Here is a 26,363-nt window from a genome sequence, read left to right as displayed (position 1 = left end):
GGGAAGGTTTGGAGAGTGTTTTGACTGTGCTCCTTAGTCGACCTGCTCCTTAGTAATGAATTTTTTCCATGTAGCTCAGGTTAGAGTATTTGCCTGCAGCAGGAGAGGGTGTTATGGTGGGACCCGCAAGGGAAAGGGTAAGGTCTCAGGAACTGCTGAGAGAATGGGAGAGAGTCTCCTTGATTCTTCTGCAGCTGGGAGAAGCCACATGCTTCCAGGTGGGAGGGTGGTGGAGACCAACTCCTGCACTGCAGCTGGAGGCAGCACCACATCAGGAAGGGATGGGGATGTTATGCTTGCTAGGGAGAGAACTGCCCAGGTTGTTAGCTGCCAGCAGGTCACAGCTGAACCAGAGGCCCCTCTTGGGATAACAAGCCTGGTACATATCAATTTCTTTGTTAAACTGATGAACTCATATAAGCTTGCTGTGTCCAGTAGGCATAACTGGTTGCAAGACAGAGGTTCCTAGGGTTGTGTCTGGGACCGGAGATATTGGCTAGTGTCATTCAGTTGCACAATCCAAGGAGCATCTTACATGCTGGAGACTGTGCATGAACAGCTCAGGATTGGGGGTTCTCACAGCAGAGCAGGGTAACACTGGCTCTCAGAGTCAAGGATTGGAGTGACCTAGCAGATCACCTGTCCAGATAACACCAGAGGGGAACGTCACAGGCGCATTATAGAAAAGCTTGCCAAAGTTCAACTTTAACTATGGCCCCAAACCATTTTTTGCTTCACAGACTATTTTTAAAAACTTAGTGATTTCAGATGACTAGTAATAAATGAAACAAAGTGAGATCAGTATGGGTGAATCATAACTTTAGAGGGGGAAAATATCAGATTTAAGGCCTGTATATACAGAACTTACAGTACAAACTGGCCAACCACTAGCTATTTTTAAATCCTGCAGCACCACCACAGGATGTCACAATCCCATGAGGGAGAATGAGTAACAATATCACTACACAATAATTAACTCTTTGTAGGATAGAAGAAGAGGATACGAAGGGAGAAGTGCAAAGCCTGTCATGCTTATCCTGGGGATAAGCCTCTTGATATTGTGCATTCTGGGTTACTTGTGTTTTGCCCCCTCCCAATCCTTCAACCCAGGTTATTCTGACTGCATGCTGAATTTGACTTCAGTAACATAGCACGGTACCATAACTTACTTATTAAATTTTAAACTAATTATGAACTCAAAAATACAAAATATAAAGGACAAGCATCAGTTATATTTATTAATGAGCAGGGACCAAACAAGTAGGGATGAGCATACAAAGGAGCAGAGAAAATGTAGATTAAATATAAGCAAATTAATAATTTAAAATAAGAAATTAAGCAACCTGTCAACACAAAGTATAGAATTGCTATCAGCAGAAATAATCCACAGTAAAATAGAATCTCATTTTTAGGGATGATCTAAGAAGAATTAAATCAACCCTGCTACACGACACTGTAGTAGGGTAAGCTAGATGACTCAAATGTTCACTATTCTCTACCCAAAATTATTCTGTGGCACGTACACAAAATAATTCTAATTCAAAGCATTTCCTAAGTGGTGGATAGGTAAGGTGACTTTGCTGGTAGAATTAAGCATGCTTTATTCTTCTCAACCTGCTTTCAATTACAGCAAAAAGATCTACAGTACATGGTGGAGAACATTTGGGGTTGTCAGTCAGCTCTTAGTGCCTGGGATGATCTCTATGATTTGGTTATGGTCAGATGGGATAAGCACTGTGAATGGTCTCCATGGAACACGGTCCTTCTCACTAAAGATGAGGCAAAAGCACATCTTAAGCTGCATAACCTTCAAGAGGTAAAATGGAACTAATGCAATTTTTCTTTTTATTATATTTTTCATTTTATTAGAATCTTGTGACTAAAATTTTGCACTTAGACCCTCTGCATCTTAATTGGCCCATTATAACTGCTTCATAAAAATAGTCCTGTAAATAATGACTACCCTTTTGTTGAGATCTTAGTAAGCTTGTCCACATCTGCTTTTTCAGAAGGATGACATTTAAGTGTCACTGGCACTTATTTGATTGATGATCACCTGCAATTAGACTATAAAAGCTTATGTGCTGCTCTGAGTTGATGATGTCACAAAATCTACTATTCTTTGTTGTTAAAGATAAATTAAATTAAAAGAATTTAAGGAAATCCTTGAAACTACTGCCTTGAAACGGTTACATATTTTGTCAAAAGAAAAGTCTTCTATCTAAAGATGCAGTAGCCTGGCAGAGGTCCCACTCTGAGGAACCTGGACTTAATACAGTGGAATATTTAGTATTCCAAAACTCAAGAGATTACTTAAGAACTAGATGTATCAGGTAAAATGGGCTACAGTATTTCTTCTCTAGGCTACTGGTTTATGTTGGTAGTGACCTAAGGTCATTGCCATGTAGTGGCTGTTTGGTGGCCAGTTCAGTTCTCAGTGGCACATGACCATATCATGAAGCACCATCTCAGCACCAGTTGGCATCCTTCTTGGAAGTCACACCAGAGAACAGGAGGATTAAATGGGCATAGAAAATGAACTATCCTCTCATCCCTAGAAATTAGCCTTTTTTTAGAGAAGCAAATTGGTGGAAAGTGTTGTGGAAACTTGTGCTGCCAGCACCCATGATATACTTTTTTCTGTGCACACCCAGCTTGGGTTTCACTCTGACACCTTTTTGTGAGCATTACTTTTTAAAAGATAAAAATACATTTCAAACTGGAATCTATGAGTTCCTTCCTTGAGTCCTCACTCCTGCATTAAATCAACAAGGCTCCTCAGGCAACTGGGATCTCAGTTACTCCTTTGTGCATATTGGTGTTTATATAACTGACATTATCCCTCTTGCCCTCTGTTTGGTAGGCAAAGGTTTTGATTGTGTGGCTATCTGGCCTGACTGTACCAATCTTGACATCATTAGACAAGGGAACATTCTCCACCAGCTGAGGCCCTAAATTTGTTTGTGTTTAAAATGAAAATTAACCTCACCCAAAATATTTTCATGATCTTTTACTTAATTTCAATTTTAAAAATTTAAACATTTCCCTTCTAATAGCTATCCATGCTACTAGTGATGAAAGTAGGGAGACCAAGAGACTAACATTGCATTTAATATCAGTTAATTTGTTTATGATTGTGTGGATTGCTAATCACCAGAAATGTAGTAAAATCTGTGAAAGTGATTTGATTAACAACACTCCTGGATTGAACTGCAATCTGAAATTCCAGTCCTTCTTCAATTAACCCACAACACCCTTGGTGTATTTAATCTAATTATTCTAGTATCAAATTAAATATAATACTGTATTTTGCAGACATTTCTACCTTGCAGAATGTTGGGTAATTGATTGAACTTCTAGAAATAGAACACTGGATCAAAACCAAGGCTGCATAAAATGCTACAAAATGGTTTTAAATGGTATGCTCTGATGAGCATTTATAAAAGCTTTAGTCTGTACCAATTAAGGTACAGTTCCCTTACATATTAGCTTAGAAACACACAAGTTTAAGCATTGCCAGTCTCCTCTTGATTTTCAAAATTTTAAAATAATAAAAAAATAAATTCACATTACGCAAAAGATAATAAGGAAATGGAGAGAGACCTAGTCTGGGGAGATGCTGAATGATTTAATAGGAGTTTAAGGCAGTCATCACTTCACAGGAGGCCTTAAAAGACTGCTATACAGGACTACGTTCTGCTGTATCTTACTACATTAAGTAACATGTCTGGATTTGAATGTTATGATTTCGTTTGTTAAACAGTTTGTAGTTCACTAGTGCAGTGTTTATACTGTACTGGATATACAGCAACATATAGATAAGAGATTTTGATTGCATTTAATAAAATTTGGATTTTCTTATCTTTCAGGCATATGAAATGGTATTTATTCACAGGATAAAGCACAAACATATCCTGTCAAAGAATTATTTTTCTCAGATTCCAGAGATGGCATCATTTTTGCATAAAGGTGATGATTTGGCTCACACAAATGAACTGTTAATAACTAAGCCTATCCCCACTGGTTCAAAAGCATAACTCTTCAGACATAAAGCTGTAAATCTGAATTATTGTTTAACATGACTAACTTAATTGGAGTAAAGAATTGTCCCGTTTCATCTATAGATTAATTGTACTCGGGGGACATGTATCAAGATAAACTTCCAAAGATCCAATACTCTGATCCTGACCACTTATTGTAATAATTGCATTTATTGTTCTGTGACTGCAAGTGTGTTAAGTTTCTAAATATAGAATAAAACATTTTTAGAATACAGTTTGTAAAATTTATCATAATCATTCCATGAGCTCTTCAAACCTGAGGTTGTCTTGTATCCTTAAGTGCATACTGCTACTGCAATATAAATATTGAGGCGATTTAGAGAATTTCCTTTATACACAATTTCTATTTTAAAGAATATACTACTAATAAACCTTTTTATAATATTTTAATTCATTTCTTCTGTATTTTAAACAAGTGAGGCATTTTGGTAAAAAAAAAATACATAATCCACATTCATCTACAGATTTCATTACCTGTCCAAATATAGGCCCTTTATCTTGCAAACATTTGTGCATAGGAATAACTTAACACATGTGGGAGTAGTCCCAGTGAGCTTAATGGAACTACTCATGTCAGTGTTTGTAAAATTGTGGCTGTATTTTGTAATACCAAAAATAGATTGTTTGGAACATGTTAATCTCTTGGTTAACTCATCTGAAGTTACAGCAGGAGTCAATTTTCTCCCTTAAATATGTTTACTTATGTCATTTTTCCCTTTGTATTTCTATTACATATAATTCAATAAAAAGTTACATAAAATTGTTCAAAAGTTCTTTCAGTTGTTTCAAACTACTATATTAGCCATTTCTTTGGCCCCAGTCCCCAAGGACTTACTGCTTTGACTAGTATAATTGCCTATGGTGAAGTAGAGGCACTTAAAAGTTGAAATAAGTAAATACATATTTAGCAGCAAACAATATTAGAATGCACTGTGCATTCACCAGGGACTTAAGACCAGATCTAATCATTCCTATGGTTAAGTCAACAAAAGTATTTCCATTTGCTTTAATAGGATTTGGCCTCTAGGCTGCAATCCAGCAAAACACTTAAACACAATTTTAAACACATGAGTAGTCCAGTTGACTTAAGTTCTTTGCTGGATTTGGGCCTTAATACAGGACTGGATGCCAGGAACGGGCATCTAGGAGCCAGAAAACAGGCTCTTTAAAAAAAAAAAAAAAGTTGAGGGCTAAAAGGTCCAGTGTCCTTCAGCAGCAGCTGTGGGAAGTACAAGTTGTGGACTACAAGCTGCGACATCTTGGCAAGAACCAGGAAGTTCTCCCAACAAGTACCATTGCTCTCGAAGCAGGAAGTTTCAACACAGACTGAAGCTGTGAGAACGAAGCAAACCAGCAGAGAGGACGCTGCTGGACTGTTATCCTGTTCTGCGTTTCTTTACAGGTAGGACCAAAAAGGCTTAAAAAGAGTACCCTGAGAGGAGTTTAAATGACAGAAAATTAGAACATTGGCTTGTTTGTGTTGGGGTTTAGTTATTGTGGGAATTCGAACATATTTATAAGAGGGTTGAGTTAGACAAAGTCTCCTCTGTTCTTCCAGCAGGAAGTTTCAACACTGACTGAGCACAAGGCAAGCAGGCAGAGAAGAGGATGTTGGACTGTAATCCTGTTCTATGTTTCTTTTCAGAATAAAACTTTATTCTGAGTAGGTCTGGTCTGAGGTGATACACATGGATACATAACACAGGCCGAGTTTCCTAAAGTTGCGTAAAAGCCACAAGGCAGACTTACCCTATCTTGAACAACTTCATACTGGGTCAGTGTACAGGAGAAGCGAAAGCATGAATCCTGTAGATACGATTCCATCCTTTGATAAATGAATATATTATTTTTCTTAAAAAGTAGCTATTAAAAAAATAACCCTCATATCTGGTCCCCAAGGAGCATGAGGGAATTAGTTCAGGCAAATCTGGACTCAGCTATTGGTCTCATAATTTGTGTGTGCCATCTACATTTGAAGATTATAGAATTCACAAGAAAACAAGTGTTTTGGTCCAGTGGAAGAAAGCTCATTTGTGCAAATGCTTTGCCTCCTGGTCTTTTGTATACCTCTGATTCTTTAACAATGTTTTCTGTAGAATCTGTTTAGTCATGCTGTATAGGCTTCCCATGTTTGTAAATTGCTGCTAAATTCTGTTGAAACTGAACTGAATTGGATACTTCACTGTTATCTGGGACATTGGCTGGCTGATGGACTCATTGAGAATGAAATTTCTAGCCTTTCAGCTCACAAAGGCTAGGAGACTGCATTTGTACAAGGTCAAAGCTTCGGTCTTTCACTGCAGTCGAGTTAAAGAATGGCTGTTGAGAGCCACTGTGGGCTCTAGAGGGTTGAATTTTGGAGGACATGAGACACCAATACAGAAATTAATGAAAAAAATCTGACAAATGTGCTGGTAATTTGAAATCCCAATTAAATCACATCATTAGGATGGAACAAAATATAGCCATCATAAATCTGAAATAGAACAACATGTGCTAGTGTCATTTAAGCACTCAGGTAGGACTGCACTAAGCATGGAATACAAACCTAGTTAGATGTGGCCTGTTATTGTTCTTTTAGAGCAAATTGTTTTAGCTTGTCTTTATTGCTGCTTTCATTGTCTTCTACATTTTAAAATGTTTTCCCATACAATTACTGGAATTACCATAGTAAGAAGAATGCTTTTCACCTTTTTATGTCTTATAACATTGTTTACAATTATATGTATGTTATAAAAAAGATTTTTACTTTAGGATTTTTCTCTAATCTAGTTAGCTGTTTGTTTGTATGATTTCTGGCTGTTAATGTAAGTTAATTCACAGATGCCATCAAAATCAGACAAACACCAACCTGCTGATCAAGTATTAAGGAAAAAGAGCTTTTGCATATCCAATAGCAGCAGGGGAAGGTAAAGCTGACTGAAAGGGGTATGAGCCAGGTTCGAGTTATTGTGCTCTCCGAGAGAGAGATCACTGCTCTTTTTATATCTTATTTGGTTCCACATAAATGCATAATCTAGATCCATTTTAACACAACATTTAGTAATTCATTGAATGGCCTCTGCGTATTCTCAAGTTGCAGTGGGGGAGGTTTAGATTGGATATTAGGAAAAACTTTTTCACTAAGAGGGTGGTGAAACACTGGAATGCGTTACCTAGGGAGGTGGTAGAATCTCCTTCCTTAGAGGTTTTTACGGTCAGGCTTGACAAAGCCCTGGCTGGGATGATTTAACTGGGAACTGGTCCTGCTTCGAGCAGGGGGTTGGACTAGATGACCTTCTGGGGTCCCTTCCAACCCTGATATTCTATGATTCTATGATTCCCACTCTTGAATGCTCCAACAGGCATAGCTAATATAGAGCTTGTCTACATGGGGACACAGGAAAATTAATCCTAATTAACTAAAGGTGTGAATTTAAGGTGGGTTAGTTAAACTGCATTAACCCCCTGTGCAGACACAGTCATTCAGAACTGAAATGGCTTTAATTCCATTTAGTTTAATTATCTTTGGATTTGAAAGTCCTATGTGTAAGTGCACCAGCAGAGTCTACATGGCCCAAGTAATGCATACTACATTAGTATGTTTTAGAAATCACACCTGGATAATGTACATTACCTCACCATATAGAAGCCCTAAATTTAATTCAAGATTGTGATTAAGAAGGAGGTGGGGGTATAAATTGAGGATCTGTATCTGCATTTCAAACCAGGAAGTCATTTCAAGTAGGTTTTAGAAATAATGGATGTTCCTTTTATAGTTTGTCACCTTAAACTGTTTAGGTCAAAGACCTGCAGCACGGTTGTTTGAAATATAACAATATTTGTAACATTTATTTATATATTGTCTTGAATATACAAAATTTAACTTGTTAGCTAATTAATTCTCACAACACTTTACCAAAGAGGAAACTGAGGCAGAGGTACAGAGACTCTCAAGGACACACAGCAAGTCAATGATCCAACTGGGATTATCTCTCAGGATTTCTTGCCTTTCAATCCTCCCTGAATATTAACTCCTTTTTGCCTCATCTCCTTTTACTCCCTTCTCCCCAGACCTCTCTTGCTCAATGAAGTTCCTTGTTTCGGTACCCTGTGTCCTTTTTTCCAAACCCATCCCCACGTCTTTCTTTCATGTCTCCCTGAAGGCTGAGAAATCCTTCCCTGACCTCAAATGCCATGCCTCTTTCTTACCCTTCTCTAAATTCACTTCAGAGAGGTTTATGCTCTGAATAATTACTGTTTTCAAAATTTATTTAACAAACCTTTGTTACTTTCAAGACATGTGCACTAGTCTGCCATGTGAGTGCATAATCATAGTCCTCTTCCTTGCCCTTTCACTGTCCTACCTCTTCTTATATTACCTGTTCTTTCTATTTATTCTCTGCCCAGTTGGTAAGATGCTCAGGGTAGGGAATTTTACCCATTTTGTAAAGGGTTTTCCACACTTCTGACGTTACTTAAGTAATTAATGATAGCCCTGTGCTTATTACTTCTGATTATAGAGATGGAATAACACAAGCCTGATAACCATGAAAAATCACCCTTCCCATGTGGCAAGGTCAGCCGGCTTGGCAGTGGCATTATCAACACTTCCTCCAGAGAGGGTTGTCTGTAGGTTCAGGAATCCACATGTGAGGAGAAGATGTGGATTACATGAGCAGGCTGAAGTTGGAGGGGATGTATATCAATCCCCCCCACACACTGCACCTAGATCTCCAGGGCGGTCCTTTGGGACATTATCAGCTTGAATTTCAACCTTAAAAGAGTTGGTAAACAAGGAAGAAAAGTGTGCTCTTCCTGAGGTCATCACAGCATCAGACAGTTGATGCTCGTATTTCCCTGAGCTGGTCCCAAGGAAAGTGGAGACAAACACACCACAGACCAGCCAGTTGACTAGAGGACAATGCCCACCAGTGTGATGGTACCTCAGCTGAAAAATGTGTAGTTCACCAAACTGCAATCCCTGACTGACTCTAAAGCTCTACAGACCCAGCAAGGAGAAGAGCAGTTCCTTTTTCTTTTCCTGAATAACTTTTCTTTGTTGGGTTTCTTTAACAGAACACCTGGGCACAGATGCCTATCAGGAGAGACTTGTCCTAGCTTTATGGGGCCAAAAATAGCACATGCGTATAAGCCCATAATACACGTTATGATTGGGCATCAATTAACCAAGGTTCCAAGCAAATTTTACCACAGATCACTAAAAGTTCTCCTAGATATGTAAAAATTCCAGCCTTAACTGGAATTCCAGCCATTCTTTCTACAAGGAAAAGCATAAACTGATAATAATTCTATTACTATGCAGCTTACTTAAATAAACTATTCAGTAATTTGTATTTAGTAGTTTTGTGATTGTGCTCATGTAATAATTTGATCAATCGTGGATCTCAAATGTTTGTTAATCAATTTTAATTCATACTATTAACTCCTTGAATTGATTAATTTGGTTTACATTGTAAGTTCAATTGGATTCTTATATTATTTAGTACTTTAGGGAAGTAATTGCTTTTAGTTGTTTATGCTCTTAAAAGCCATAAAAACACACAATTGTTTTTTCTCAAATCAAATAATGATGAGGTAAAAATAACCTTAATTAAAGGGACTTTGATTAAACATTAACAAATCATTTCACTCAGATCTTGGAAACCCAAGATGCCTGTGTTAGTCACTTGAAGAGAAATTTTTTAAAGGTGTGCAGGTGTGTTTTAGAATAGACATGTTTTTGACCCATCTCTCTAAAATAGAAAGGTTCATAAAGAATTAACAAGCTGAAAGAGGGAAAAGGAAGTTCCCTTCTGATCACTGTGCTCCCAGGCTGACAGTGAGTAGTGAAGTTTCCTGTTGAAAGAATAGAAAAGTGCAGTCAGGCATACTATTTAAATAAGCTAGACACAGAAGTGTGGAGTAGAGGATTCACTAGGAGTTTTGGTAAAGCTACAAGATAAAAAGCTTTACACTTTCAGTTTTGCCTTCATCTGAAACAAAGCTTTCATGGGTTACAGAGAGGCCAAACTATCTTCCCCTTTTCAGTGAGGAAAATCTGCTTCCTGCACATGGAAGAAAACTGCTAGTCACCACATCTGGAAATATCAAATAGTGAGTGTTAAGTTTCTTTAATTTATACTTCTACTTAGGGTTTTCACCCACATTGTGACAGGGTTTATTAACTCCTGTCCCTAACCATGAGGCAGCCAACTCATTTGAAACATTGAGCAGATATAACTTACTTCCTTTACAGGCCATTTAGAATCATAGGACTGGAAGAGACCTCAAGAGGTCATCTAGTCCAGTCCCCTGCACTCATGGCAGAACTAAGTATTATCTAGAACATCCCTGACATGTGTTTATCTAACCTGCTCTTAAAAATCTCCAATGATGGAGATTCCACAATCTCCCTAGGCAATTTATTCCAGTGCTTAACCACCCTAAAGGTTAGGAAATTTTTCCTAGCTGTCCAACCTAAACCACCCATGCTGCAATTTAAGCCCATTGCTTCTTGTCCTATCCTCAGAGGTTACGGAAAACAATTTTTCTTCCTCATCCTTGTAACAACCTTTTATGTACTTGGAAACTGTTATGTCTATTCTCAGTCTTCTCTTCGCCAAACTAAACAAATTCATTTTTTTCAATTTTTCCTCACAGGTCATGTTTCTAGACTTTTAATAATTTTGGTTGTCCTTCTCTGCATTTTCACCCATTTGTCTACATCTTTCCTGAAATGTGGCACCCAGAACTGGACACAATACTCCAGTTGAGGCCAAATCAGCATGGAGTAGAGCAGAAGAGTTACTTCTCGTGTCTTGCTTACAACATTCCTGCTAATACATCCCAGAATGATGTTTCCTTTTTTTTTTTTTGCACAATACTGTTACACTGTTGACTCATATCCAACTTGTGATCCACTATCACTTCCAGATCTCTTTCTGCAATACTCCTTCCTAGGCAGTCATTTCCCATTTTGTATGTGTGCAACTGATTGTTCCTTCCTAAGTGGAGTACTTTGCATTTGTCCTTATTGACTTTTATCTTATTTACTTTAGACCATTTCTCCAGATCATTTTGAATTTCAGTCCTATCCTCCAAAGCACTTGGAGTCCTATCCTCCACCTCTCCCAGCTTGGTATCATGTGCAAACTTTATAAATGAACTCTGTGTCATTATCTAAATCACTGATAAAGATATTGAACAGAATCGGACCCAGAACTAATCCCAACCAGACCCCCACTTGATGTGCCCTTCCAGCTTGACTGTGAACCACTATGACTACTCTCTGGGAACGCTTTTCCAACCAGTTACGCACCCACCTTATAGTAGCTCCATCTAAGTTTTATTGCCCTAATTTGTTTATGAGAAGATCATGCGAGACAGTATCGAAAGCTTTACTAAGATCAAGATATACCATGTCTACCTCTTCCCCTGTATACACGGGGCTTGTTACCCTGTCAAAGAAAGCTATTAAGTTGGTTTGACACAATTTTTTCTTGACAAATCTATGCTGACTGTTACTTATCACCTTTTTATCTTCCAAGTGTTGGCATATTGATTCCTTAGTTATTTGCTCCACTATCTTTGCCATCTAAATTGCCATCTATCTAGACAGACAGTCGTTTGATCAATCAAAATGGGAAAGACAAGATGTCAATCAGTTGAAAGAGACCCTCAGCCAGCTCAGTGAGGACCTGGTGGCAGGCACAATATTGCAAGAAGATGCTTCCTCGTATATTGCCTGTGATTCCATCCTGGAAAGAGATGATAAACTTTGAAAGGGAAAAAGTTAAAGGTTTGTGTGGTGGGGTAGAGGGACACCACCCACTGCGGGATGAGGGCACTCCCTCCCTCAAGCCACCCTCTGCCTTTAGGAAGTGAGGCCTAAAGGCTTAAGTCCATCAAGTGGCTTTTAGCTGTGCAGCCTAGTGGCCAGATTCAATAGCATACCCTGGCTCTTAGGGCAGTGAGGCCTAACAGCCAGAAAAGGGGTGGGCTACCACCTGGGGATGGCATGGTGGCCAGAGTAGGGGTACCTAGGCCCTCCCTAATCCACTGGGTCCCACCCCAGGGCTCTGGCAGCAGCGAGTGAGGTTGTCAGTGGGGATCCGACCACAACACGCCAACTATTCTGGGACTATGGCTAGTCCCTCCCCTGGGCTGGACTCCTGCATTCATGGAATGAGTGACTTTGGGGCTCCTGGGTTCCTCTGCCTGGGCTGGTCCCCCTGGCTCTGAAGTCCCTGGGGTACTCGCAGGCAGTGGGGCATCTGCCAGGGTCTCAGGGTCTCTAGGTTCTGCTTTCAGGGGCTGCTGCAGCTCCAAGGCAGGTGCCTGTAAGAGACATCCTTCCTCTTCAGTGGCTAGCCTGGATTGAGCTGGGCTGCTTTCTTTTATACTGGTGCTACACCTCGAGCATGCCCAGTAGGGATGTGGGGGCATGATTTCCTCAGCCCAGAGTGAGGAGTTAACACTTCCCTGTCCAGTGCAGAGTGAGTGCACCCCATCACGGTTTGGAGCAAGACTTAGACAGATGATGGCTAGAAATTGATAAAGTGGCTGAGGATTTCAGAGGGATAGAAAAATTGCAGAATAGAAGGGTGAAGGAAGAGAATGAGTTGTTGGTAGAGAAGGATACTCTTAAATGGAGGTTAAAAGGAGCTCTGGCAGCTCCAGGAGTCCAAGATGCCCAAGATGTTTGTGAGATGAATGTAACCCTTACATTGGATGCGTACACCTTACCTCAGAGCCCAGATAAAAAAGAAATGTTCAAGAAAGCAAAACAGATTGATAAATTTGTCTCCCACGAGAAAAGATATAGGTTTAACACACATATGGTCAAAACTTCCCTATCTGCTTTAGAAGGAGTTTCCGAAAATAAGATGAGGTTTCTAAGGAGGACTTTAACCATGAACCCCAGGGTCTGCCGCAATTGCTTCCAGCCCACAGGTGTTTATTTTGACATGGGAAGGGGCTCAGAGTCTGGATGGCATGTGGGGGCCTTTGTTCCCCTTCCTCCCTCCCTCCCACCAGAGGCCCTCCACAAGAGCGGGTCAGTCCTCTTCAGCACCTGGGGCTCAGCAAGGTGGACCTTTCTCTCCAGACAGGGCTTCTTTGGTAGTAATACCCCTCACCGCACCACCAAGCACCACAGCTCAATCCACTTCCAAAGGGAAAAGCTCAAATTTTCCTCCCACATGGTTAAGTGGGTGATCAGTTAACTTGGCACGGAGTCTATGCTTTCTGACTCTCCCTCTTTGCAACAGAAGGCTGTGTGCTCTTACAGAGATTTACCTCTTCATTACCCTCCAATTACATCTCAGAGGATGAGGAACAAAGAGTCTCCAAGTAACCTTTTTCCCTGCCTCCCACAGGCTCAGTACCAATTAAGGAAACACGCATTCCCAGCTTGTGCCAAAAGGTAGTTGTAAATACAATGATAAAATAGAAATACAGATTAAATAGTTGATGGTAGCAAAGTTATTGGTAACCAACATTTGGTACCCAGCAGACACTTTCTTCAAAGGGAAATACAGTAACAGCTGGGATAAGAATTGCAATCTCTTACTCATTTTTTAAAAACAAAGCCCAGAATAAACACATCTGCTTTCATTATCCCAGGTTGCTGATGGATCTCTTAATATGCAGTGCCACCATTGATATGTCAGCTTCTGAATCTCTTTCTTGGGTCACATTCACACATAATTGATGACTGTCTTTTTTTCCCTGTCTATAGACATTCCGTTCACAAATGTTAGCTTATCATACCCATAAATTGTCCTTCTTTACAAAAGACATCCCTCTCTTCCTAACGTAGGGTCCTAAATTTAACTTCAACCCACACAAATCTGGCATTCACACTTTTTCTGTTCAGAATTATTTACATCAGGAATGGAGAATTATAAAATAGATGGTTTTTTTTTTAAAAGAAGGATTTAGATGCAAAAGAAATTAAGCCCACATGACTTCAGTCTACCTTGATTACTATTTTTGTTGTGTCCTCCATTTGAGCTTAGGTTGAGACAGGTGGGTTGAGATAGGTGGGTTACAGACTCTGCACAGGATTGAAAAAGAAAACGTATAAATCTGGGGAAATGGGTGGGGGTGGATCCATGAGTAGAAATTAAATATGGTCTTGGGAAATGAGCCTTTATATTCTTTTCAAGTAATAAACTAATTGTAGCTAGAGAGCTGACGAGGGTAACATTTTGTCCTCTTTCTTCATTATATAAAACTGTAATAACACTTAAAAACAGATTAGTCTGAGTCACAAAATTTGGAATTCGTGCTGAATTTCAAACACCCCAATGTTCAGAGGTGTCTAAATATGGGGTTTAGTTTATATGCAAATCAGGAAGTATCCAGGGAAAATATAGCTGTAAAATATACATTTTCTTATTAGATAGCATCAATCTAGACATTTAGGCTCCTATCTGTGCACCTTATAGCCAGATAAGTGAACCAATGAGCAATCCTCACATTCTAGTTCAGTCTTAGTAAGTCATCTTTTGTGCAAACTCTCTCGCCCCAGTTTCTGTTGGGGGAAATCCCCTATGATTCCCTCCATTGTACTAGTTTCTCCTTTCCTTTTATGACCCACCCAGATCAGAAATGTTTTAGGCAGCAAGCCTAAGTGCCTTTACACCTTATCTCAGTGATTTCTTCTCTCTCTTCTGTTTGGCGTAAGGACTCATCACAGAAACTGCACAGAAACTGTGACTTGTAGGTTAAGATGGGAATTCAACCCATTATTTGTTTACATTTATTATTGTTCTGCCTCGCTTGCAAAAGTCCAGCCCTTTTCAGATTGCAGAGTGCTGCTCTGATGTGGAGCTAGCTTTTGATACACAGATAAAAAGGGGTCTAGGTACATGACATTTTCTTTTATTTTTTTTCCTGTTATGCAGTTTTGCAAAGAGTTTGTTGCCTACACAGTGAAAACCAATGGTGTCACATCTGAACATGAGCTCCCAATCCAAGAAGGAATGGGTGTGATAGAATCCAAGAAGCTTCAATGTAATAATATGCTGACTGTTCCTCCTGGACTGACCTCTCAGGACATTCTGCACGTATTGCTAAAATTGAAAGAATTCTGCCTATTCTTCTTGCATTTCACCTGCAACAATAAAGGACTCTAAGTAGGTCCCAAAGATAACATCCTGAACTCTTACCAATAACATTTTGTACCCTTAACATCACTCCATCATGTATTCTCTGATTATAAGTCTTTCTGCCTTTCTTCTTGTGCTCTAGCTGCAGAATAGGTGTAATCTAGGCCATTTTTTTTAGATTCCAGTAACTTTTTGAGCAGTAGGCACATGCATGCACAATCCAGGAACATTCTAGACCTGCCGTGGGCAAATCAAAGTCATAGCTATGTAGGCCAATGAAGAGTGCTTGAGAGCTGAGTGGTTTGTTTGTTTGTTTGTTTGTCTGAAAAATAGTGTTTTAATTAAAAAAAAGCATTTTTCAGGTCCCTAATCCTATTAATCAAATTCATGTTGAATGAGGCAAAAGGTTTCAGTTGGGGAGGAGAGGGGGAAATCTTTTAAAAAAATCAAAACATTTCATTGCAACAGTTTTGTTCATAAAAAGTCACAATATTTTGTTTCAACTTTTAGAATAGCATTTCAAGTTGACATCTGGCTAATTAAAAAAAGAGTGAAAAACATTCAAAATGTCCGAATCAATACAAAAAGTTAAAAAAATTGTTTTCAGTTGACTCAAAACATTGAATTGCCTTGAAAGGAGATTTTTTCAAGTTTTTGTTTCAAGAAAAATAGATTGTGGTTCAAATCAAACTGGAATATTTTCAGATATTTCAGTTTGGCCCAATGAACCGAAAAATACATTATTTGCTCAGCCTAGTCATAACCAGCAAGAGGTTGTCCATTCCTAGAGACGACTGAGTACTTCGCTTGCTCTGACTCAGCTTCTTGAGCTTGTACTAAATTCTTCTCTGGAGGCTCCAGTTCTTCCCTCTCTCCCATTTAGTCTTGCATTGGCTCACTTGCTCTGTCTTACACTGACCTGCACTGTTCTGTTGTTATAATTCACAGCCAACCCAGCACGTCAGGAAATGGAAGGTGGTAAAAGCTGCCTGGGCCCGGGATGGGGGTGGGGGCTGATAAAGGCATAAAAGACCAAAGTAAGAGGGTGTAAAGTGTAAGAAAAGAGGAAGATTGCTGTTTTTTTAAATGTAGCTTTCCTCTTGTATCACAGCTGAGTTTACATTAGCATATGAACAAATTGCCTTACATTATACATAAACTGTGCAACAATAAACAGTACACTAAATTGAGTGAGTCACATGAATTCAAGACACCGGGGCTTACCTTTAGAGCTCTGTACAACTTCAGCTCACATTGTGACTGACCTTTATTCACTTCACTTCACTCAAGCTTCCCTTCCTCTTCCCAATAGTTTGCCCCAGAATCACTCTCCCACCTTCTTTGTGCTGTTTCTTATGCTTGGGGCCTATTACTCCTCCTGCTTCTCTCTCCCTCCAACCTGCCATTCAACCCTCTTCTTCTTGGAAGCCTTTCATCAATAATCCACCAAATCCAGAATTTCAAATTGTTAAAGTGAATATTAAATGAATGTTTAAACCACCAAAATAACCCAGAATGAGCTTTCACAATTACTCAGCCCCATGATCTGCTCTGCATGGCAAAAATTGCCCTCCTCCCTCCTTCTTGCATTTACCGATAACTTGTCCCCTGCCCTTTCCCCATTGCTGCTCTCCATGGTCTGTTGTCTTTTTCTGTTGGGTCCTTGACATAATTGCATTCATAACCTGCTAAAGGCTGGGACTACATCTTTTATTCTGATTGGAAAGTCCCATGCATGCCTATAGTGCACATGATACTACCTTACAAGGTGACTCTCAAATGCAGAAGCATGACTTGGCTGCAGCTCTGTCACTGAAGGGGGCAGGGCAGCATTTAAAAAAGAAAGAAACCAGAGGCTTGTGATGATGGGTAAAAGAAATTCCTATAACCATTCTAATCTTCTATTTGGTTTTTAAGGTATTTAAGTCACACCAGGTTTGAGAACATTGTAATTTCGTTTGACTTTTGCGATTCTTGATTTATGGGTCAGCATCTTCCCCAGTAAAGGATAATTAAACAATTCCACATTTTAGTTAAGTTCCAATCTCATCACTTTCTTACTCTCTTTTTCCTTGCTGGTAGCTGCAATGTCCACATATACTGCAGCTTTCAAACCTGCCAACACCCATGTGTGACACCAACTTCTACAATCAGTGTAAAGCTTTCGGACATGGTAATAAATAGTAGAGGGAAAACAATGGAAATATATGGGATTCTTTTTCTTCAACATGAACGTTTTCTATAAACTCCATTTCAGGGTTTAATAATTCAGTTGTCAATAAATTACAGTAATAGTGAGTGAGAAGTCAGTGTGGTCTGGAATAAATTTGAGCCTCATGAGCACTGTACTGGGGAACGATCGGTTAAGAGGTCTGTGTATGAATTCAAGGTATATACACTTCATGGGCCTTTTGCACTGCCTCACTGAAAGTTATTCAAAAATTCTAGCACTGTTGTTTGACTTAATGAAATGGATGTTTTGAATGTTTATATTGTTGACATAAAACAGCCCCAACCAGTTTCCTAGTTGTATCCAGATACTGCAGATTAAACTGGGAAATCCAGCTTCCTTCATCTTATGTTCAGTTTTTTACTTTGCAGCTAGTTAGTCATATACTAACCCAAGTGGGATCATGGCCCTAGTCTGGCTGTTCTACTCCCTCGCTGTGCTGCTCCAATTGGCTCTGTCTGTGGACCATGTACCTATGCTGCTCTGGTCAACTCACAGGTGAGAAATTAAAACATCTAGCAGTCTTTATGCAGTTGCTGTACCAGAACAAATTGTGTGTGTGTGTGATCATATGATCATGTCTGCTCTGCCTTTCCTGAGACCTTGATCCAATCTACAATATATGAGACACTATGGTCTATAATACTTAGTCCTGTGTTGAGTGCAGAGGACTGGACTAGAAGACATCTTGAGGTTCCCTCCAGTCCTATGATTCTATATAATTAAAGTAGGGCATGGATCAGCATTCACGTTGCACTCCCTATCAGTACCCGGCCTGAACCAAGAAAGCTAATGATCCAACCAGTGGACCAAATTCAGTGATAAATCCTGGTCATGTGCCAACAGAGGCATGTTTTGCATATGCTAAGAAGATATAATTATAAGACTATATCATAATGCATATACACAAGGAGGTTGAATTAAGGTTATACCGGCAATCGTAATTCTGGTATTTCCTAACTTTTGAGTGCCTGATTTTGCACCTTAATGTTGTTTTTAATGTAGCTTTTTTTGCATGTAAAAGAACATATGTTACAGTGTGTATTATGTCAGATGGTTAGTAGAACTTGTGGCATCATATTGGTTTGGTTTTGAAAGTGCAGGGGAGATGCTTGAATGTGAAGGATTTGAATGTACTTAGAAGGTCACAAGACTTTTGAATCTAACATGTGAGACACTTCAAAGAAAGAATCTAAAAGGACTTGCAAGGTCACAGGCCACTTTTTAACCAGATCTAAGCAAGCATGAAGGAGGCTATTCTGGAGGACAAAGGTAACAATAGACCTGCTGTACCCTAGACAGACTTGCTGTCTTACCTTAGACCTGTATAAATCACTTAATCTCTTTGCTTTACTTCCTTTGTCTTGACTATTTAGATTGTAAATCCTGTGGGGGCAGAGACTTTTATTCTATGTACATATGTATGTATGATGCCTAGCAAAACAGGGCCCCTGAACTCCGTTGTGGCCTCTAGTCACTGTGATGTAAATAACAATAACCATCCATCTGACCATGCTTGAAATGTAATAAAGTTCATCCAAGTTATTTTCAAACTATTTCCTAATGACTCTCTTTGCCTTGCACTTATTAGCTTCATGACATCGCTGATCTATGTAGTTGTCAGTGGTAGGGTCTGGAATCCTTGCAAGCAATTCAGTCCCCTTTTTTACAGCTGTGAGTTCTTAAAGTTAAACTCCTCTTGGAGATGGAGCAGGCCTTCCCCTGAGTACATTTCACCATCTTTGTGGTCTGTGAGAGAGTACCGGGCTGACTCAAGATGTGACAGCTTGAATAAGGGTCCTTTGCGGAAAGGTGTCTTGATTTTATTTGCATTTGCCTCTTAATTTACTTTCATTGTGAGAAAGGAGTAAGTTTATGCAGAAATAGTATACTATGTAAATTGCTTTTCAGTACAATGAATATGTAAAATGTGTAAAATGCCATTTCAAAATAGAGTTCTTTGATGCCCTTTCATTCTGTTAAATGTGATACTGTGGTGATGAAGCAGAGGGAGTACATTTGAACACAAATGTGAGTGTGTGAAATATGTGCTATGTCTCTCTCAAATGTGTTTTGGTCATTGTGTCTTTTATAACATCACTGATTATCACCACACTTGACAGTGCTATGCTAAGGCATCTGTGGAAATTACACCTTTGGTCCCTGGGGAGTTACATCTGCATTTTCCCTGTAGGAAAAATGCAGATGTAACTACAGAGAACGAAATTAAATTAGTTAGCTTTGTGTTTCTTTTCTGAAGGAAAGTAAGAGACAAATCTTTAATTTCAGGAGCTTGTACTACATTGGAGGTAGTAGAAGTTGACTAATTTATGAATCTTTAAAATAGACACCTGGAAGAGATCTAAAATTGTGTACTGAAAAGAAAAGTAGATTTGGGCAATAGTTTCATTTTTTAAGACAAAAATGTTCCTAAATGACTGAATCCATGTCTTCTTTGTCCTGCTTTTTATTTCTTGTAAATACTGCATCTGTTGTTAATATAAACAAAGTTGTGCTGCTGTTGTGTTTAAACAAAAGTTATTGCAAGGTAGGGCGTGGTCAGAAAGCAAGAGTTCATAGTAGTAATGAAAAGAAACTTTTCACGAGCAAGCCATTAGCAACTTGTTCCATACAGTTTATTCAGGATCAACAGCAAGAAAATCAGACAGGCAATGTGGTGAAATCAGCTTCATGTTTATATGCCTACAACTTTTTCAGGAGGAAGTGTACCTATATCCATGACCTTTTGCATTTTGAAAATGCAGTGTTTGGTGTGGGAGAAATTATTTTTTGGTGAATGCAAATGAAGTAAATAAAAGATGTATATTAGTTTAAAAATAAAGCAGAAGCAGCAGTAACTTTGGTTTGGTATACACTTGGCTCCAAATTCTACATGCAGTATTTTAAAAGAGGAACTTTCTAATAACGAAAGCTTTCCTGGATACCTCTGTCCATAATTCTGGTTTTAAACACTGCAGTTATAGCTCTTCTGCACAGCTTTGTTTGAAACTTAAACCAAGAGTAACAGGTTTTTTATTACTCTAAGGCCAAAGATATTAAAACTAAACCAAGGAAAGGGGCGCTCATTAACTGAATAAGAACCTACTGGTATATGACATGGTTTATAACATTTGGGACTGAACATATTTCAGTGTCCCTTTAAAATCAAATCTGTTCCAATTAACACAAATTATGCAATAGGTTTTATAATTAGTTCTATAGAATCTTGGGGGTTTCATCCTTTAGTTTCTGCAGGATTTTTCCATAAATTTTTGACCATGACAGGTCTATGAACACAATCCTGAAGAGATAAAAAAAGCAGATGTTTGGAATGTTAAATAAAACCCTTTCAATCTTCACTTGGTGTAAAAAAAAAAATCACATTTTAGGGAAGGAATGGTGGGCACAGAGCTGCTGGCTGTAAACATGGAGATGTAAAAAGCCATGCTAGTCATTTTCTGCTGTCTTGACACCTCTCCCTCCACCTCTAGAGTGAGTGAATATTCCATGTTAGGAAGTGGACTCATTCACAACCACTCTGCCAATTACAAGTTTGGAAAGAGTAATTAGGAATTTATCCTGGCTCCATATACTCTTTTATATGGTGAACTGACCTGCAGTAGCCAACTTTAAAATTGAATTTCTTTGTGTGTTACCTCTCTAGACTGTTCTTCTCTTCTGTGATAATCTTCCTTTGCAGCTCATTAGCTTTAAGTTTTGGCAGTGGGTAATTCTTTTTTTTTGGGGGGGGGGGGGTTAGTTTAATTTTAATTGTTCCTAAATTTTATCACCCAAAGTGCTCACTGGAAGTCTAGGGGATTTACCCCGCCTCTGCCACTGAGTAAACTCTGTTGAGGGCATGAGCCCTTAAAATGAGTGAGAACCAAGTTCTGCCCTGGGGCTAAACTTACAAAAATCAAATTATCTTCAATAGGAGCTGTACACAGCTATCTGAGAGTGGAATCTGACCCAAGTAAAAACTGCTATTTATAATAGTGATGGCCATATTCTGCTCTCACTTACACCAGTGTAACTGACAGAATTTGGTCTGTGTCCTTAACCAGCACACATTGGGAGGTAGAGATTAAGAGTTCAAATATTTTTTTTAAACTGGTAACTAACCATACTGATGCATCCAACTATTTCCAAATAAAAACATTAAAACAAATAAAATCTTAAAGAGAGTGTAGACAGTAGTTGAGTGAGTATGTTGAGTTGTGATCAGCATCCCTTCAAGTACCATTTGATAAGATCTACATTTAAAAGCATACTAGGGTTTAGTAGTGTGAAGTAAGCAAGATTAGGAGGCAGCAATGGCTGAGCTGTAAATTCATCACTGACACTGAATCTTTCTGTGCTCTTGAGGAAGTCACTTCTCTTTGTCTCAGTTTTCTTATCTGTAAAATGATGTCAGTGGGTCCATTTCTTACCCTCATTGAAATCAATGGCAAAATTATCCTTGCCCTCAACTGGAGCAGGATTGAGCCTAATAAAATTTATATGACTTGTTTCACATAGGTGTTATGAAAAATAGTTAATGTTTGTAAAGCACTAACGAGGTAAATGATAAATTATAAATAATTAGTAACACATTTCAAAATCTCTCTCATATTACATGGAAGCCTTTTAATGAAAGCTATTCTAATGTCAGGCACTATACACCGATCTGAGAAACCTGAAATTCCAAATGTACACAGCATGCAAAGTATAAAATGGATTTAACACCAATCCTTACTGTACTTCAATACACTAAAAATGGTCTCTTCTATAATGCATATAAACAATTTGACAACATCCTAGTATTTCTAACAGCAACCTTAAAGAAAGATGAGGTAGGAATAGCTTAGATGCTGCAGTGACATGGTTTTCACTAGAGAGTCCCAAAATTGTAAAGCCAAGTGCCTCTCTTCATAGGAATGTTCTTTGCTTACAATCAGTGAAAACATTTCACATTTTCCAATAACCACCCAGCATTATGCCAAGACCGGAGATGGCTCTTTGTACAGTGAATGCAGGTTATAATTGACTTTGAGCAAGAGTTAAGCCCAAGCACTAAAATAATATTTTTTCTTATAGTTGTGAGAAGTTTAAAGGGAAACCTACTCTGACTTATAGGCATAGGGAAGTGATACCGTGAATACAAAGAAGTTGAGAAATCCCTTAGCTTCCTTGGGGATGTTTTTTCTCAGAAGAATCAAATATGCTCCACTGTAAGATGACATTTTGTATCAGGCCATTGTTGGGTTGCCACTCCAAATGTATTATTTCATCTATAAATGTATCCAGCTGCCATGGTGATATCGTACAATAAGATGCTTCAGTACCTTTTTTAAGTTCTGGTCCATTAGTCATTAATTTTCATTCTGCCTCTACCACTAGCACTGGTGACATGTAAACTTGATATCTAATGGTTGTATTTACAGGTTCCTAGTGAAATTTTATTAACTAGCTATGGTCTTGCTTAGTCCTGATCCACAGGGCAAAAGTATCATTGCTTGCCTAAATCTCCTGCTGATTGAAAAAGACAAATTAAAAATGATTTTATCTGTAAGTTACAAAGAGTATATAGGATCATAAGTCAGAGATGTAAAAGCCTTATTAAATCATAGTCTATCCTCCTCCCAGACCAAGATACAGGGTTTATTGAAATCTTTGCTTCCATTAAAAACACTGTCAGAATTTGAGCTGGCCCTAGAGAAAAGACAGATCAGATAATATCCTTGTATACCTCACTGTCCCACCACAGAACCAAACTGTACATTCAGGCTGTTCAGGATGTCTGTGGAGATAGTGGGAGGGCAAGCAAATTGCAGGCTTAGCACTCCTTCCTGTACCCATCCCCTGCAGGCTTGTGCTACACCTAGGGTGACCAGATGTCCCGATTTTATAGGGACAGTCCCAATTTTTGGATCTTTTTCTTATATAGGCTCCTATTACCCCCCCACCCTCATCCTGATTTTTCACATTTGCTGTCTGGTCACCCTAGCTACACCCTGGTGGTGGAAGCAGGGCATCTGAGTCTTATTCCCCACCTCTTCTTTAACCAGACAGTAAAATATGTAAACACACAGCTAACTGCAATTAAGAGATTTAAAATAAACAGGCAAATGATATGGTTAATGTGAATATTAAACAAATGTTCACATTAAGGTATGAATTAATATTACTCATTCAGCACCTGAAGTTGATGGCAGTCTCTCTGGTGGCTTCAGCGTGCCCTTAAACAGCTTTTAGTCTACTGGTGAAGTTTCCAGGGCCACCGTTTTTAAAGTCTCTATTTTTGTGGCAGTCCATGTACTCACAAACACACAATAAGTGAAAATACATGTAATAAAATGAAGTAACAAGAGAGATAAGAACCAACCTATGTAGATTGTATTTCTGGCAATGATGCTGGCATTATTGAAGTACACTGTTCAGAATCTAAATCACCTTAGAAAAGGTGCCCCACCCACTCAAAAAGCCATCAAAGGATGAGTGCTTAAGAATGGTGAGCCTTTCCAAGACTCCCATATTTTAAAATGGGCTTATTAACGTCCCAACATCTTTGTATTGTTCCTATGTTGAGCTAAATAAACCCACAAATTTTTACCATACTGATTTAGAATCTAATTTAATTTAACAGACTCCAAGGAGAAACTGCAGAACTGGAATTAATTTGCAAACTGGACACCATCAAATTAGGCCTGAATAAAGACTGGGAATGGATGGGTCACTACAAAAATTAAATTTCCCCCTGCTGATAGTCACACCTTCTTGTCAACTGTTTGAACTGAGCCACCTTGTTTACACTGGCCTCATTAGCACTACAAAAGTGATTTCCACCCCTTTTTGTCAACTGTTGAGAATAGCCCACTTCCACCTTAATTGAATTGGCTTGTTAGCACTGCCTCCGCAACTCCCATCTTTTTATATGCTGTTTATTTGTACCTCCCTACTGTATGTTCCACTCCATGCATCTGATAAAGTGGGTTTTAGCCCACAAAAGCTTATGCCCAAATAAATTTGTTAGTCTCTAAGGTGCCACAAAGACTCCCCGTTAATATAATTCTGTTTTATGTATTTTTCCAATTAATTGCAGATGTAAAAGCTCTGGAATAATCATGTGAATATTTATTTTGTACAATTTTGCCAATGCTGTTTGGGAAACTGATTTTAAACTACTGTTTGATTTGCTGTCAGATAATTGTTAAAACTTTTTGCTGTCCTTTCTCCCTGCCCTCAGACGTGCCATTTACTAATTTTGCATAAATTAATCTGTAATCAGTTTCCTTACTATTTTAATGCTGTATCTTGCTGATATAAATGTAAAAAAGTCAGAGGTTCAGTATTGAGCTGAGGCACTAAAACTCTATATGAATAATAATTGTGAATCCTTGGGGCTTTCCCTGCGGTTTTAAAAGTTTATATTTAAGGCTGATGCTGAGATCATGGGGTTTGCCGTCTCTCAAAATTCCAAGCATACCTCTGAAGCAATTTCTAAGCTCTTGGGCTTTCTGCATATTCATCAGTATGAATTTCAAAGCACAAATGAAGAGGTTTAACATGCTTATGAAAATATCAAATGGTAAGAGCTCCCAAATAATAATAAGAAATTTACTGCCGCCACTGCAGGGTTTACCCCTAAGGTTTAAAAAGTGGCTCCACTAGGCTTTAATTTTAAGATCCTTGAAGCCTTTTCCTGAAAGTGTCCCCAGCACCTACCACTTGCTGTAAGATTGAAAATCTACGGTAAACTAGATATTTTATCTTTCCAAACAGCTTTCATGTCAACTCAGGGTGCAAACTGAGACCCTGAGTTGACTCCTCACAAAACTCTGGGAAGCCTTGCAGAGAAATAGAGTTTGCTTTCGACTGGCAATCAACAGTGAAATATATTCTCAGCAGACTACTATTTTTCCTGACTGCCAGTATCACAGCTGGTATCACATCTCCATTCTGCCCGAACACCCAAAGTATTTTCACCCATGAAAGGCTGTGACTCTGAAAGGATTCTCCTTGCAACAGTTCCTGATTAAAAAATCATGCTCTCATATTCACTTGTGGCTCAGATTACAATCAATAATAGCAGGCTGAATACGAAATTGTGCATCTGTTGTCCATTACAATAGAACTCATTTGATTCAAGCTAAGAACACTGACTTATCATGGTTTAGTGTTAAAGCACGTGACCAGAAGATGCAAGACTGAGGTTCTACTCCTGTTTTTCCAGAAAAAAAGAAAAGGAGTACTTGTGGCACCATAGAGACAAACAAATTTATTTGAGCGTAAGCTTGATGAAGTGAGCTGTAGCTCATGAAAGCTTATGCTCAAATAAATGTGTTTGTCTTTAAGGTGCCACAAGTACTCCTTTTCTTTTTGCGGATACAGACTAACACGGCTGCTACTCTGAAACCTGTTTTTCCAGAGTTGCAGTATTACCTTAGACAAGTCATTTAGGGCCAGATTTTCCATAGAGTTTTGCACCCAAGTGGAACAATGTGAAGTGTTGGACTATTAAAAGAGCAAGGTGTCATCATTACTTCTGTATTGAAAATATACTTTTGTAATATGTATAATATTTTACCAAATAGCTGCCTAAGTACCTACCTATGATACTTCTATAAAACAAATGGTTTCACTAAATATTATGATCTGGAGATAGGCAAATCTAGGATAATTTATCCAAACCCCCAGATCTTTGATAAAATATGAAAGTTCTAAGTTGTTCCTGGTTTTAGTTTTGCAATACCAGGTGACAATGTTTTAAAATATAGGCAGTCACCTATTTCTCTCTCTGCTATTAGAGCTGTGCAAATGTATTGTAAATGCTTTAATAGAGCGTTGCATGAAAACTTTTACCATTTTTATTCTGGATGATTTCATACTTCTGAAAAAGTAATTTTTTTCCTCCAAGAAGTTTCTGCAAAAGTGGTTGTTTCAATATTGAAGAACCTATGAGAAAACATATTTATGCATTATTGCAAATCCACCTTC

At 38.7% G+C, this 26,363-nt stretch overlaps 2 protein-coding genes across 4 annotated transcripts in view; both read left to right on the top strand.

Moving 5' to 3' along the window:
- Positions 1–4,795, top strand: part of IQUB (IQ motif and ubiquitin domain containing) — a 62,662-nt gene extending 57,867 nt beyond the window's left edge. For all 3 annotated transcript variants that reach the window (XM_073328230.1, XM_073328231.1, XM_073328232.1), the window contains exons 12-13: positions 1,631–1,816; positions 3,870–4,795. In XM_073328230.1, the coding sequence (XP_073184331.1) occupies positions 1,631–1,816; positions 3,870–4,037 (354 nt within the window). In that variant the 3' untranslated portion in view covers positions 4,038–4,795. The remainder of the gene's footprint in view (positions 1–1,630; positions 1,817–3,869) is intronic.
- Positions 4,796–5,390: 595 nt separating this feature from the next.
- ATP6AP1 (ATPase H+ transporting accessory protein 1) overlaps positions 5,391–26,363 on the top strand; it is an 89,068-nt gene continuing 68,095 nt past the window's right edge. The window contains exons 1-2 of the mRNA XM_073328233.1: positions 5,391–5,463; positions 17,763–17,885. Coding sequence (XP_073184334.1) covers positions 17,791–17,885 — 95 coding nt within the window. The 5' untranslated portion in view covers positions 5,391–5,463; positions 17,763–17,790. The remainder of the gene's footprint in view (positions 5,464–17,762; positions 17,886–26,363) is intronic.

Source organism: Lepidochelys kempii, chromosome 1, assembly GCF_965140265.1.
Source record: "Lepidochelys kempii isolate rLepKem1 chromosome 1, rLepKem1.hap2, whole genome shotgun sequence".
Lineage (NCBI taxonomy): Eukaryota > Metazoa > Chordata > Testudines > Cheloniidae > Lepidochelys > Lepidochelys kempii.
Note: the sequence above shows the minus strand (reverse complement) of the source record. Positions and strands in the feature narration are given on the sequence as shown.